This window comes from Ostrea edulis, chromosome 8 (genome assembly GCF_947568905.1).
Source record: "Ostrea edulis chromosome 8, xbOstEdul1.1, whole genome shotgun sequence".
NCBI classification, from domain to species: Eukaryota; Metazoa; Mollusca; class Bivalvia; order Ostreida; family Ostreidae; genus Ostrea; species Ostrea edulis.
In genome coordinates this window covers 19,191,276-19,206,014 of record NC_079171.1, presented here as the reverse complement: position 1 = coordinate 19,206,014, position 14,739 = coordinate 19,191,276, and the positions used below count along the sequence as shown (strand labels likewise).

The window sequence follows — 14,739 nt, the reverse complement described above, 5'->3', positions numbered from 1 at the left end:
AATTGCAAGTAGTGTGGTCTGAGAACTTGCACGTTTGTGCGCACATGTTCTCGTCATTCGCGACTCTAACACTATAGCTCATGACTTGGTCAATCGAGTGAATTTTATTGACTTTATTGATAAAATTTCGAACTCCTGTGACTCTAAAATCTGAGCACCAAAACAACAGGAACATCGATCTCGAATGCACTTATGGACGTTTATAAAAGGATTAACTCGGAGGTTAATATTGTATGCTTCTGAAGATCTTGAATGCGAAATAAAATATGGTGGTCTCTTTTTTTCTGTAGGTGTCAGAAATTGAATTGTTTGCAACTGTGATGTGTTTGGTTTGATTTAAAATGAAGATCATTTTATGATATACTGGACGGACTAGTGAAATGCTTTGCAGACTTGTGAACATCAACAGTGACTAGTCCATATGGACTAGTGCTTGAAAAAGTTAATTTCGAACCCTGTAGGGGATCACAGTTTTACATACAAATATATTTAGGAAAAATCTTTGAAAATCTTCTCAAGAACCAATGGGCTAGGGAAGTACAAATGTACACAAAAGCTTCCTGACATAATGCAGATTCAAGTTTATTAAAATCAAGGCCCCCAGGAGTAGGTTAGGGCCACAATAGGGATAAAAGTTTTACATGTTAATATATAGGGAAATCTTTAAATATAGGTGAAGGTGACTCAGGTGAGTGATGGGACTCATGTTATCAGAGAGCTTCAGCTAGTATGTAAATACATGTATACATATTGCAATATACAGTTTTTTCAGTATGTCTATAGTACATATATTCAAGCTAGCAATTTACTGCAACACTCTAATATTGCAGATGGCAGAGAGACAAAGAAGATGGTATCATGTCGAGTCCTAAGGGTAAGATTCTTTTTAGTCAACAAAGTCGAAGGGTACTCTAGGTTTGCACTCCATTTGTCTGTCTTCTGTATGTCCGTCAGACCTGCAAATCATTTTTCCACAATTTTTTTTTCTGTCCTTGCAGATATTTATTTCATATTTGGTATATTGCTTTGCCATAACTATATATTCACATGTAAAATTTTATCCCTATTTTTGAAGTTCGAATTTTGTCTTGGTCTGTTGATTTTTACATCAAGTTATGGTCCTTGGACTTTGAAAAATATCGTGAATTATCAGTTTTCTGGGGTTTTTTTGTTTTTTTTTTTTTTTGCTTGCAGATATTCATTAGATGGGTAGGCAGGTAGGGTTTTTGGTTGTTGTTGTTTTTTTTGGAAAAACACTTGCATTTCATTTGTAAACAAACAAAATTGGGATGAATTCTAAGACAATATATTGAAGATTTCAATAATAATAGCATTATTTCATGAACTGAAATTGAGTCCAAGTCTTCAATGCAGAATGTAAATAGATTGTGATAAACAGATGCCAGTATGTGTTTATATTTACATTCTGTTCTATATAACACTACCAAGTAGACAAGGGCTTTATGATCTAATCACTATTCTAGCTTACCACTGTGACGTCACTCAAGCTAGCTTTCGATTGAAGGTTAGACATCTAGACAATTTTACCATTCATCGATAAAGAATTTTAAATATTTTAGAATTTCTTATATTTTGGAAATAATGTAAATTATATAAGGGCTATTCCAGAAATAAATACATGGGGGGGTCGGGAGGCACCTTTGTATATACCAAGCACCCATAAAAAAAAATTAAAAATTACCCCATGACCCATCAAATTAATAAACCCATTTTACAATGACCCATCTAATAAAAAAAAAAAATAACCAGACCCACCACAAAAATATTTTTAAAAATGAAAACGGTACAAATCTCGCGAGGTTTTCAGGACAAACATTCTAGTCAATGACGCGGTAATGCCTGTGTGACATTGTATCACAGTAGTTCTGAAGAAACAATGTCACATCAACAATCAAAGGCATCTATGGCGGGAATGTTGGAAAGATTGGGAGTCCAAACGATGCTATTATCATGAAATGGGTATGGATATGTTTTTCCACGAATCGTTCGTCTTCTAATGGAGCCCGCGCTCGAAGGCCTCTATATCACCATCACACCGACTGATAAATATAACGCATCGGTACCCTCGTATAAATCAAATAAGGTTTGCCTATTTTTATTTGAAAACAGAATACCTATTGGTTTCAAAATATTCCCAAAATCGATGCACTGTAAACTGTAATAATCTACAGAGCAGAGTTCGCCGCCATCACGTCCAAAGGGACCCTACTAAACGCGCCTCTAATTTGAAGAGTGCCGTAATGGAAAGTTATGCGCTGCAAAGAGCGACAACTCGAATAGTTCTATGTTACTTTCGATTTCCGATTTCGAAAGCAGCATTTCGAAAGCACGTTTTCAATTTTCCCTCCGACGTTTTGTAACCAACACGACAAGAGTGACAATAAAAATATTCTGAAAACTCAACACCCACGTGGCACAAAATAAAACAATAGAAACTACCCACTACCCATAATAAATATTTTTTTAACAGTCCAACCACGGACCAATTAAAATATGAAAAAATACGACCACCCACACAAAAAAATATCATTTGCCGCCCGACCCCCCCATTTGATCATTTCTGGAACAGCCCTAAGTAAAAACTGTCTAGTTTGGGAGGGTAACAAGTTGATAAAGTGATTGGCTCACATGGTAATTGTACACATGGATGCCAATCTGTGTTTATGCCAATTACCATGTGACCAACTTATAACCCACCCAAAGAAGACTGATATTCCTTATTTGTGCTAGAAAAGTTTACATTTACATGAAAGCTTCCTGGCATAGTGCAGGTGCAAGTTTGTTAAATTCATTAACCCCAGGGGTAGGGCGGGGCGGGGCCACAATAGGGGATCAAAGTTTTGCAAACAAATATATAGAGAATTTTTTTTTTTAAAAATCTTCTTCTCAAGAACCATTAGGCCACAGAAGTTTACATTTACATGAATGCTTCCTGACATAGTACAGATTCAAGTTTGTAAAAATCATGGCCCCTAGCTACAATTGGGTTAAAATTTTACATGCGAATATATAGGGAAAATTAAATATTGGCCAAGGTGACTCAGGTGAGAGATGAGGCGAGTGATAGTGATGTACTGATTGTCGCCGACTTTCGATTGTCGGTCGCTATAACTGAAACGATGTGAATAATTGATTGCCATTTTGAAAATCGAAAATCGCCGACGTCTGTGGTTTTTTTTAATAATACGAATATTCCTGCCGTGACTTAACTATAATCCAAAATGGCTGACGAAGCTGAATCATCCGGTAAAATTGAATATTGTTTTAATGTCCCTCTTGAGAATCTTTCACTCATATGGAGATATCAAATTGCCAGTGAAGGGTTGCAAAATTTGGGCTTATGCTCGGCGCTTACAGTCTTTGGGCAGGGAGGGATCTTTATCGAGCCACACCTGCTGTGACACAGCCCGGGGCCTCGGATTTTGCCTCTTACAACAAGCAAGGGGTATTGAGGCTCTATTCTATACCGGATCCCATAAGAACAACAACAAAAGTCGAGAGATCTATCCCTATCCCGGGAAAACAAAATCGAAAGTATGATATCATTAACTTCAAATTTCTAATGATTTCAAACGTCTCCATATGAGTGAAAAATTCCTGAGTGAGACGTTAAACAAGATACAATCAATCAATCTTATGATTTTATTGTGTCGCCTGCGTTACACGCAGTGGCGACATATAGGGATCACTATCCGTCGTCCTGCGTCGTCGTCTGTCGTCGTCGTCGTCACAAAACATTTCTGTCACAGTTTTCTCAAGAACCACATGGGGCAACTCCCTGATATTTGGCACAGAGCATCAGTGTGGCCAACTGTATTGTGTAAGACATTTTCGAATCTGTCGCTTATCAACTTCCTGTTTGCCGGGACTTAGAATTTTTTTTACAGCAAAACAGATTCTCCCACAAATTCCATTGCATAATAATGTCTCATCTTTCAATTTCAATTAAGTTATCATTAAAGAATGTTTAGTAATTCTCAAAACCTTTAAAAGGAGTATTAAACTGACAAAAACCATTTGAATAATTTACTTTTTCAACATTATACATGATATATTACATATAGAATCAACTAGCAGGCGACACATGTCTTCCGAGGAAGACTTAATACTGCGTTCTAATTAAGTTAATATTTAGGGTGAAAAATAAAGTAAATTTAATATATTTATGCCATAAATTTGAAATAAATAAAATTCGATTATTTTTCGATTAATCAATCGAAAAGGTGCATCCAATTAGTCCAATCATCAATTAATTATTTTTTCCCGATTGCCCATCACTAGTGAGTGATGAGGTGAGTGATGAGGAGGTGACTCAGGTGAGTGATGAGGTGAGTGATGTGGTGAGTGATGAGGTGAGTGATGTGGTGAGTGATGAGGTGAGTGATGAGGAGGTGACTCAGGTGAGTGATGTGGTGAGTGATGTGGTGAGTGATGAGGTGAGTGATGAGGAGGTGACTCAGGTGAGTGATATGGTGAGTGATGAGGTGAGTGATGTGGTGAGTGATGAGGTGAGTGATGAGGAGGTGACTCAGGTGAGTGATGAGGTGAGTGATGAGGTGAGTGATGTGGTGAGTGATGAGGTGAGTGATGTGGTGAGTGATGAGGAGGTGACTCAGGTGAGTGATGTGGTGAGTGATGTGGTGAGTGATGAGGTGAGTGATGTGGTGAGTGATGAGGTGAGGAATGAGGTGAGTGATGTGGTGAGTGATGAGGTGAGTGATGAGGAGGTGACTCAGGTGAGTGATGTGGTGAGTGATGAGGTGAGTGATGAGGAGGTGACTCAGGTGAGTGATGTGGTGAGTGATGTGGTGAGTGATGTGGTGAGTGATGAGGTGAGTGATGAGGAGGTGACTCAGGTGAGTGATGAGGTGAGTGATGAGGTGAGTGATGTGGTGAGTGATGTGGTGAGTGATGAGGTGAGTGATGAGGTGAGTGATGTGGTGAGTGATGAGGTGAGTGATGAGGTTAGTGATGTGGTGAGTGATGAGGTGAGTGATGAGGAGGTGACTCAGGTGAGTGGTGAGGTGAGTGATGAGGTGAGTGATGAGGAGGTGACTCAGGTGAGTGATGTGGTGAGTGATGAGGTGAGTGATGAGGAGGTGACTCAGGTGAGTGATGAGGTGAGTGATGAGGTGAGTGATGAGGTGAGTGATGAGGAGGTGACTCAGGTGAGTGATGAGGTGAGTGATGAGGTGAGTGATGAGGTGAGTGATGAGGTGAGTGATGAGGAGGTGACTCAGGTGAGTGATGTGAGTGATGAGGTGAGTGATGTGGTGAGTGATGAGGAGGTGACTCAGGTGAGTGATGAGGTGAGTGATGAGGTGAGTGATGTGGTGAGTGATGTGGTGAGTGATGAGGTGAGTGATGTGGTGAGTGATGAGGTGAGTGATGTGGAGGTGACTCAGGTGAGTGATGTGGTGAGTGATGAGGTGAGTGATGTGGTGAGTGATGAGGAGGTGACTCAGGTGAGTGATGTGGTGAGTGATGTGGTGAGTGATGAGGTGAGTGATGAGATGAGTGATGAGGTGAGTGATGTGGTGAGTGATGAGGTGAGTGATGTGGTGAGTGATGAGGTGAGTGATGAGGTGAGTGATGAGGAGGTGACTCAGGTGAGTGATGTGGTGAGTGATGTGGTGAGTGATGAGGTGAGTGATGTGGTGAGTGATGTGGTGAGTGATGTGGTGAGTGATGAGGTGAGTGATGTGGTGAGTGATGAGGAGGTGACTCAGGTGAGTGATGTGGTGAGTGATGTGGTGAGTGATGAGGTGAGTGATGAGGTGAGTGATGAGGTGAGTGATGTGGTGAGTGATGTGGTGAGTGATGAGGTGAGTGATGTTGTGAGTGATGAGGTGAGTGATGAGGTGAGGAATGAGGTGAGTGATGTGGTGAGTGATGAGGTGAGTGATGAGGAGGTGACTCAGGTGAGTGATGTGGTGAGTGATGAGGTGAGTGATGTGGTGAGTGATGAGGTGAGTGATGAGGAGGTGACTCAGGTGAGTGATGTGGTGAGTGATGAGGTGAGTGATGAGGTGAGTGATGTGGTGAGTGATGAGGTGAGTGATGTGGTGAGTGATGAGGTGAGTGATGAGGAGGTGACTCAGGTGAGTGATGTGGTGAGTGATGAGGTGAGTGATGAGGTGAGTGATGTGGTGAGTGATGAGGTGAGTGATGTGGTGAGTGATGAGGTGAGTGATGTGATGTGGTGAGAGATGAGGGGAGTGATGAGGTGAGTGATGAGGAGGTGACTCAGGTGAGTGATGAGGAAATGACTTAGGTGAATGATGAGGTGAGTGATGTGGCCCATGGACCTCTTGTTCTTAGTTGTGCTTGCAGATATTCATTTGATAATTTTTAGTTCGCTTTTACAAAGTTGATAAGAACCTCTGTAGATAAGAGTACTATACTCATTAAAACTTCTGGCATAGTACGGTAATACAACAATGTAGCTACGGAAAATTTAATATTCACGATCACCTACATTTCACAGTTCATTGACTTGATTAAATACCTAAACCAAATTAGAAATTTGGTTTTTTTCCAGGTCTAATCTTTTTACCTAAATAGTGTTGATTTCCAACCATTCCTATCCTGGTTCCCCAATTTTCCCCATTATCATAACCTACACAATGAACTTTGAATATTGTTGCGGTTCAATAATTTTTGTGACCGGTTGGGGACTATGTATTGCCATGCAATACTCTCAAAATGTTTGTTCATCTTCACCTCACCTTACTAGAACAAGGAAATTCTCCTTCATGTTCATCTTAAAATCTCCTGTACAGTGTAAGGTTTTTGTTTGTTTCGACTTCATATCATTTATGAAACAGCAATAAAATTCTGGCTTGTTGCAATCACTCTAACATAACATATATAGTGTAAGGGAAAGCAATAAGATTGTCATTTTTCTCAACTTCATATGGGGGAAAAAATCAATAAAAATTAGTAGTTCATGTATTGGTGGGAAGACGTTTCATAATCCTTTCACTCATTTTCTTCTTTTACAGAGTGCCTGTCACACAAGTACATCAGAAAATATTGATCGTGCAGTGAAGAACAAATCTCCTTACTTTTATCTCAACGGCAGGAAAAGGAAAGCCTTCACTGAGATGTAAGCTGCTAGTCTGTATATACCTGTCTGGTTAAGTACCTACTGTACAGTTATAATGGATGTGTATGGTGCTAGTCTGTATATACCTGTCTGGTTAAGTACCTACTGTACAGTTATAATGGATGTGTATGATGCTAGTCTGTCCTAGTCTGTATATACCTGTCTGGTTAAGTACCTACTATACAGTTATAATGGATGTGTATGATGCTAGTCTGTCCTAGTCTGTATATACCTGTCTGGTTAAGTACCTACTGTACAGTTATAATGGATGTGTATGATGCTAGTCTGTCCTAGTCTGTATATACCTGTCTGGTTAAGTACCTACTATACAGTTATAATGGATGTGTATGATGCTAGTCTGTCCTAGTCTGTATATACCTGTCTGGTTAAGTACCTACTATACAGTTATAATGGATGTGTATGATGCTAGTCTATATACCTGTCTGGTTAAGTACGTACTGTACAGCTATAATGGATGTGTATGATGCTAGTCTGTCCTAGTCTGTATATACCTGTCTGGTTAAGTACCTACTGTACAGTTATAATGGATGTGTATATTGATAGTCTGTCCTAGAAGGCTCATCTTGTGGTATTAGTTCATGTTTTTCAGCAACTTGTTAGCTAGATAAAAACAATACTTAGTTCCCAATGATTAGAGGAGGAATGTTGTTTTTCATGGTCAAGGACATGATTTTGTAGGCATAGGATAATCAAACTTGATACACATAGGTTATAATATAATATTGCATGTACATGTAGTTGAGGGTAACATTGAAAATTTTCACCTCGAGAAAACCATTGTCAACAATATTGTGTAGCAATATTTGTTTCATTATACTGAATGTTATATAAACAACAAAGCAGAAAGACTTACGTCTGTTGACATTTGATCGATCACTGTCATGCAATATTTCGTATATCGATGCGGGTATTCATGTTTATTACAAACGCTCAAACGACGTCGTCTAACAATCTATGGCGAACCATATGCGCATAAATTTGACGCATGTGATATTTTTTATGATATCGCCTGTTGTCAAGTACTGTTACCCGTTGCTAGATACTATCACCCTAGAGCGCATGTATTCTGTTCTCAGAGGGTAACAATATGTGTTTTCAAATGCTTCTCGACCAATCAGATTTAAGTATTTTACATGAAAGTATAATAATATGATATGGTACAGTGTATTATTAGTTATGTAGAGGGGTAATACAGAAATATATAGGGTCCTTGAAAAAAATCGTATTGGGCGAGGCGTATGGTTTTTTTTTCAAGGGCCCCATATATTTCCGTATTACCCCTCTAAATGTCTACATAACAAATTTATCCTGTCAATGATTTTACATATACATTATTTTAAGGTATATTGACATTATTATACCCCCTGCAACAAGTTGTTGGGGGGGGGGGGGATACTGGAATCGGGTTGTCCGTCCGTCCGTCTTTAGACGCAATGGTTTCTGGGCTCTAAAGCATTATCCTTTCCACCTACCATCACCATATCATACATATGGACTACCCATGGAATGAAGATGTTCCCTATCGATTTTGGGGTCAAAAGGTCAAAGGTCATGCACACTGGACATCAAAGTAGCAATATGGTTTCCGGGCTCTAAAGCATTATCCTTTCCACCTACCATCACCATATCATACATATGGACTACCCATGGGATGAAGATGTTCCCTATTGATTTTGGGGTCAAAAGGTCAAAGGTCAAGTGCACTGGACATCGAAGTAGCAATATGGTGCGGTTTGTCATGCCATTTGTTTTTTACACTCAGAAAAGAGGTAGTTTATACCTATTACCAACACCCTTTGGGAGATTGGGGTAAGCGGGGAGTATTCTTAGTGAGCATTGCTCACAGTACCTCTTGTTCATTCTTGATGCTTTTCTAATGTACATAGACAACATTGATAAATGACTGCAGTGTATATATTCTTGAGATACTTTGTCAAACATACAACAATGAAATAGTGGCTGCAACATTTAAACCATCAACAATGGGATAAAAACAAGTTTTTCATCAAACTCTAAATTCAAAAATGAATTCATTTGTTTTCGTATACCTATGACATCATAATATGCACTGACTCCAGGGACAGGATATATGTATTCTCATGATGTCATAGTAGACACATGTGGTCAGTAAACCACATGGAAGTGGCATATTGACAATATTATATTAGTGAGCGACATAACATCTTTGTATGTAGTTTTGGTTTCAGCCAGTGAAATTCCAAGATTTTTATCAGAGGCAGGATAAAATCGCATACATGCAGGGCTGACTGCTTGCAAAAATTTACTAGTCCTGACAATGTAAAGGTTTTTTTTTTTTTTTTTTATCATAATCTATTCTTGAATTTTAATGCAGAAAATTTAATTGAAACATATTTATGCTAGGTAGATGCATGTAGTACACATCACAGGTACGGTGTATTCAAAGTCCCAACAAGTGACAATTTTTCTGATGCATTATGGTTTTGTATGGTATTTTATGTCCCCCATAATCGGAGATTCAGGGACATATAGTATTTGATGTCAGTCTGTCTGTCCACAAAAATATCAAACATTGCCATGATTTTTGAACGGATGTTGATAGGGCTTTCGTATTTCAGCAGTAGATTAAACTCCAAGCTTTAGGTCATGAGGTCAAAAAATGATGATACCAGAAAGGTCTTGCCACACATGTGAACTATGAAAATGCTTAAGCCTTCAAAAGTCATGGACAAGATTATAAAGTTTTTGCTGACTGTAAACTACATGCCCCGAAATCTCCGATTACTTGATCATAAAATGTGAATGACATGCAAAAGAAAACATAAAAGTACACTGTACTGGAAAATATGTGTTTGTGTTGCAATATGTTTGTGTTGCAATAGTGCAATTTATTGTTTGTTTTGTTTTTTCTACAGAGAGAACACTCCTAGAATCCCGGCTCACAAGATTTCATCACAGTTATGTCCCCTGTATAGCTTACGATCTCAGGATCTCTGCACTCCCTCCCCAAGGTGACAGAGGTTGTGCTGATAGGAACTGTACCATGTGACTTGTTAGACCCACCGTTAAATCTGAATGAGAAGGAGGAGACACAGTATTTTTTATGTTGGTACATAGTGCTGTATTCAGCTATGTTACATCTAGTATGTAATAGCCTTTACATAATGTGGAATTTTAAAACTCTTGTATATTTCACTCATAAACATGAAAACAAGCACATTGTAGCAAATTCAAAGCTATGTGCAGTAGTTGGGTGTCTATACATTAGTTGAGCAATCTACCACTTCAATACCTTTTCTTTTTGTTGCTGATATGTAGGGATGGATCATATAGGAGTGGGTTATCGTAATTACAAACACATTTTATGTAAGTTATTTGAAAGAGATTCATCAGATCTTTATGATGCAATTACATGTATACTATATATAGTTTTCGTCAGTTGATTAGGTCCTAAAAATTAGTATCCAGTGACCTTGACTTCTGACCATGAACATAAAAACTGCTATAACTTTAAAACCGGGACAAATAGTGACATGGAATCTTCAGAAATGGCAAAAGGATGACAGGACCTACAAACTAGTATCAAGGTCAAGTGACTACAGTGACCTTTGACCTTAGAACATAAAACTGGTATTACTTAAGAATCAGGTCTCATGGAGACATGGGATCTTCAGAAAGGATGATGAGATCTACCAATCAATGACCTTGACCTCTGACTTTAGATCATAAACTTGGTATTACTTACAATCTAATCAGATCCTAAAATACGCTCACAATCGCTACAATAGGATCTGACATAATCCCATAGGGGGTCATGTCCACATGACCTTTCACTTGGAATATTCATGAGAACTATCAGCCAGTCAGATTGCGCCATACAGACAATGATGGCTATTTAGGCGGTTCCTGGCAATTCGTAAACAAATTGCTGTAAACTCTCTCCCATGAAGTTTATTATACCCCCCGCAACAAGTTGTGGGGGGGGGGGTATACTGGAATCAGGTTGTCCGTCTGTATGTCCGTCCGTCCGTCTGTAGATGCAATGGTTTCCGGACTCTAAAGCATTATCCTTTCCACCTACCGTCACCATATCGTATATATGGACTACCCATGGGATGAAGATGTTCCCTATGGATTTTGGGGTCAAAGGTCAAGAGCACTGGACATGGAAGTAGCAATATGGTTTCCGGGCTCTAAAGCGTTATCCTTTCCACCTACAGTCACCATATCATACATATGGACTACCCATGGGATGAAGATGTTCCCTATCGATTTTGGGGTCAAAAGGTCAAAGGTCAAGAGCACTGGACATGGAAGTAGCAATATGGTTTCTGGGCTCTAAAGCGTTATCCTTTCCACCTACAGTCACCATATCATACATATGGACTACCCATGGGATGAAGATGTTCCCTATCGATTTTGGGGTCAAAAGGTCAAAGGTCACGCACATTGGACATCGAAGTAGCAATATGGTTTCCGGGCTCTAAAGCGTTATCCTTTCCACCTACAGTCACCATATCATACATATGGACTACCCATGGGATGAAGATGTTCCCTATTGATTTTGGGGTCAAAAGGTCAAAGGTCACGCGCACTGGACATCGAAGTAGCAATATGGTTCTGTTTGTCATGCCATTTGTTTTTTACACTCAGAAAAGAGGTAGTTTATACCTATTACCAACACCCTTTGGGAGATTGGGGTAAGCGGGGGGTATTCTTAGTGAGCATTGCTCACAGTACCTCTTGTTCCACACAGTAAAATTGTATATTCTCGCATAACGAATTTTAAATTTTCGCAATAATGCCTAATCTATTCCGTTCATTCAAACAACAAAACGTACGATATGAAATACACCCAAATTAAATTAATTGTGAACTCCGATTTATGTATGAATAGGTATAAAACGATTTGAATAGTTTTCAAGATGGTTTACTTAATTAATGCAAGGAATATAACGCCAGTCGACGTAAATGGTGTATTGTGACGTCGCATCTAGCTGCGATGCGTTTTCTTTCAAACCAAACAATCGCAGCCATTTTTCTTGAATTGTGAACACCGATGATTTCAAAGCCAACATGCTGATTGGCAGACATAAAGTTCATCTGAACATGACCCCTAATCGGGTTATGTCAGATCTACTTACACAGAGTATATGGCGTGGATCTAAGAAGTCTGATTTTAATTAGATTGTATTACTTAAGAACTAGGTCTGATAAAGAGATTGAATCTTCAGAAATAAAAGGATGATGGGATCTACAAATTGGTATCAAGGTCAAGTGACTTCAGTGACCTAAAAATAAGTCTGGTATAACTTTAGAACTGGGACTGATAGAGACATGGAATCTTCAGAAATGATAAAAGGGTGTAGTGACCTACAAACTGGTATCTCCATTGACCTTGATTATTAAAACTTGTATAACTTTAGAACCAGGACTGATAGAGACATGGGATCATCTAGAATGGTGAGAGGATGTTGGGACCTACGAACTAGGATCAAGATCAAGTGACACCAGTTTTACTGGGGGGAAAAGGGGAGATTTTTTGAAAAATTTCAAATCAAAGTTTTCATAATCGAGATATTTTAAAATGAAGTTAAAATTGGCATGGATTTTGTCAAGGGAGGAAAATAGTAGTACTCAGAAAAAGCCACTTTTATACAGCCAGTACTTCGTTTGGGAGACTTTATAATCGGTAGATTATAATCATATCTTTTTAATTATGCCATCGCAGACTACACACGTGACTATGGTCAGTTTAGTTATGACTTCATAGTCTGCTCATGTTAGTTGGAGTATTATGTTAAAGCATTAATGAATTCTATTTATTATGTAAATAGATCTAGGTATTTGCAGTATACCTAACGTCATATAGTGTTAGATTAATGCTTGCTTTATGTATTGTTGGTTTTATTTTACTGATTCACAGCTTGTGTTATACGTTTTGTTTCCTTGTATGAACCTACATTGTGTTGACTTAAATTTGAACTTTGTGTGATAACACTATCAGTCAGATTATTTCCTTCCAGAATGTTGCTGTGTATTTATTTTGAGTTATCTGAATTAGGCATTGTAAAGTATCAATCTTCGACGTATACTTTTACATTTCTCTCCTATAAGCCTACAGAAGGATCAGACATTTGTCACTGTAAGCCTACAGAAGGATCAGACATTTGTCACTGTAAGCCTACAGAAGGATCAGACATTTGTCACTGTAAGCCTACAGAAGGAGCAGACATTTGTCACTGTAAGCCTACAGAAGGAGCAGACATTTATCTCCTATAACCCTACAGAAGGAGCAGACATTTGTCTCTGTAAGCCTACAGAAGGAGCAGACATTTGTCTCTGTAAGCCTACAGAAGGAGTAGACATTTATCTCTGTAAGCCTACAGAAGGATCAGACATTTGTCACTGTAAGCCTACAGAAGGATCAGACATTTGTCACTGTAAGCCTACAGAAGGAGCAGACATTTGTCTCTGTAAGCCTACAGAAGGATCAGACATTTGTCACTGTAAGCCTACAGAAGGAGCAGACATTTATCTCCTATAACCCTACAGAAGGAGCAGACATTTGTCTCTGTAAGCCTACAGAAGGAGCAGACATTTGTCTCTGTAAGCCTACAGAAGGAGTAGACATTTATCTCTGTAAGCCTACAGAAGGAGCAGATTCATGGAGTGCACTGTAAGGCTTGCAGTATGCAGGAACTTTAAATCTGGTCTACCTTGACCTGGTCTATTTTTAGAACTTAAAGATAATACTTTTATCTATGCATGTTGAAGTAGGACAAATTGATGTCATTTCATTTTTTTTTTAATCTTGCATTGAATTTTAAGACAAAGCAATGTTCAGCAGTCTGTTATACAAATTCTTACAGATTTTAAATACCTGTTTTATAGATCCCGTTTTATGTGTGATACACATTGTTAACATACAAAAATAGCACAGCTATTTTAAACAATATTTATTACAAAACAGTGCTTAGGATGAGACAGCAGGCATTTATTTCAACCCTCTCCTTAAGTTATATGTACAGTGATAGTGTGTTGGATGAGATAACAGGCGTTTATTTGAACTTTAAGTTATGTAAAGTGTTTTATTGTGAGACCTCTTTGTTCCAGTTGGTGAATTAACGTATGGTGAAAAACTCTCAGAGAATGAAAGTAGTGCTTATTTAGAATAATGAACAAGCCAGGATCCCTCCTGCACACGTTAGATGTTTCCTGCTATATAGTTATATATAATTGTTTGATCATGTATTGAGTATTTATTGTTCAAAATGAAAGTGTTAATTATTAAATCTGTATAAAATCCTTAACAGTTCTACATTTGTTTTTTATGCACTCAAGATAAGGGATCCTTGGTCTGTATTTCTGCAACACAATTTCTGAACTGTACAAGAGAAATTTCTTTTCTGCTGTAGATCTGGATTGACCTTTCAAGAGCTGAAAGAGTGCGTACACAATTCTCTGAACGATGTTAATCTACCACATATATCTGAAAGCTCATTATTGACAAATGATCTTTTCTGATCACCTTTTGTCTGTTGTTCGTTCATCTGTCTGTCGGTGAAATTTTCACATTTTCATCTTCTCCTGAACCACAGGGCCAATTT

At 38.5% G+C, this 14,739-nt stretch overlaps 1 protein-coding gene across 2 annotated transcripts in view; it reads left to right on the top strand.

Annotated features, from left to right (window-relative positions):
- The window catches only part of LOC125662419 (uncharacterized), a 32,554-nt gene extending 18,112 nt beyond the window's left edge, over nucleotides 1-14,442 (top strand). For both annotated transcript variants that reach the window (XM_056147090.1, XM_056147089.1), the window contains exons 7-9: nucleotides 831-874; nucleotides 7,026-7,129; nucleotides 10,045-14,442. In XM_056147090.1, the coding sequence (XP_056003065.1) occupies nucleotides 831-874; nucleotides 7,026-7,129; nucleotides 10,045-10,144 (248 nt within the window). In that variant the 3' untranslated portion in view covers nucleotides 10,145-14,442. The remainder of the gene's footprint in view (nucleotides 1-830; nucleotides 875-7,025; nucleotides 7,130-10,044) is intronic.
- The last annotated feature ends 297 nt before the right edge of the window (nucleotides 14,443-14,739 follow it).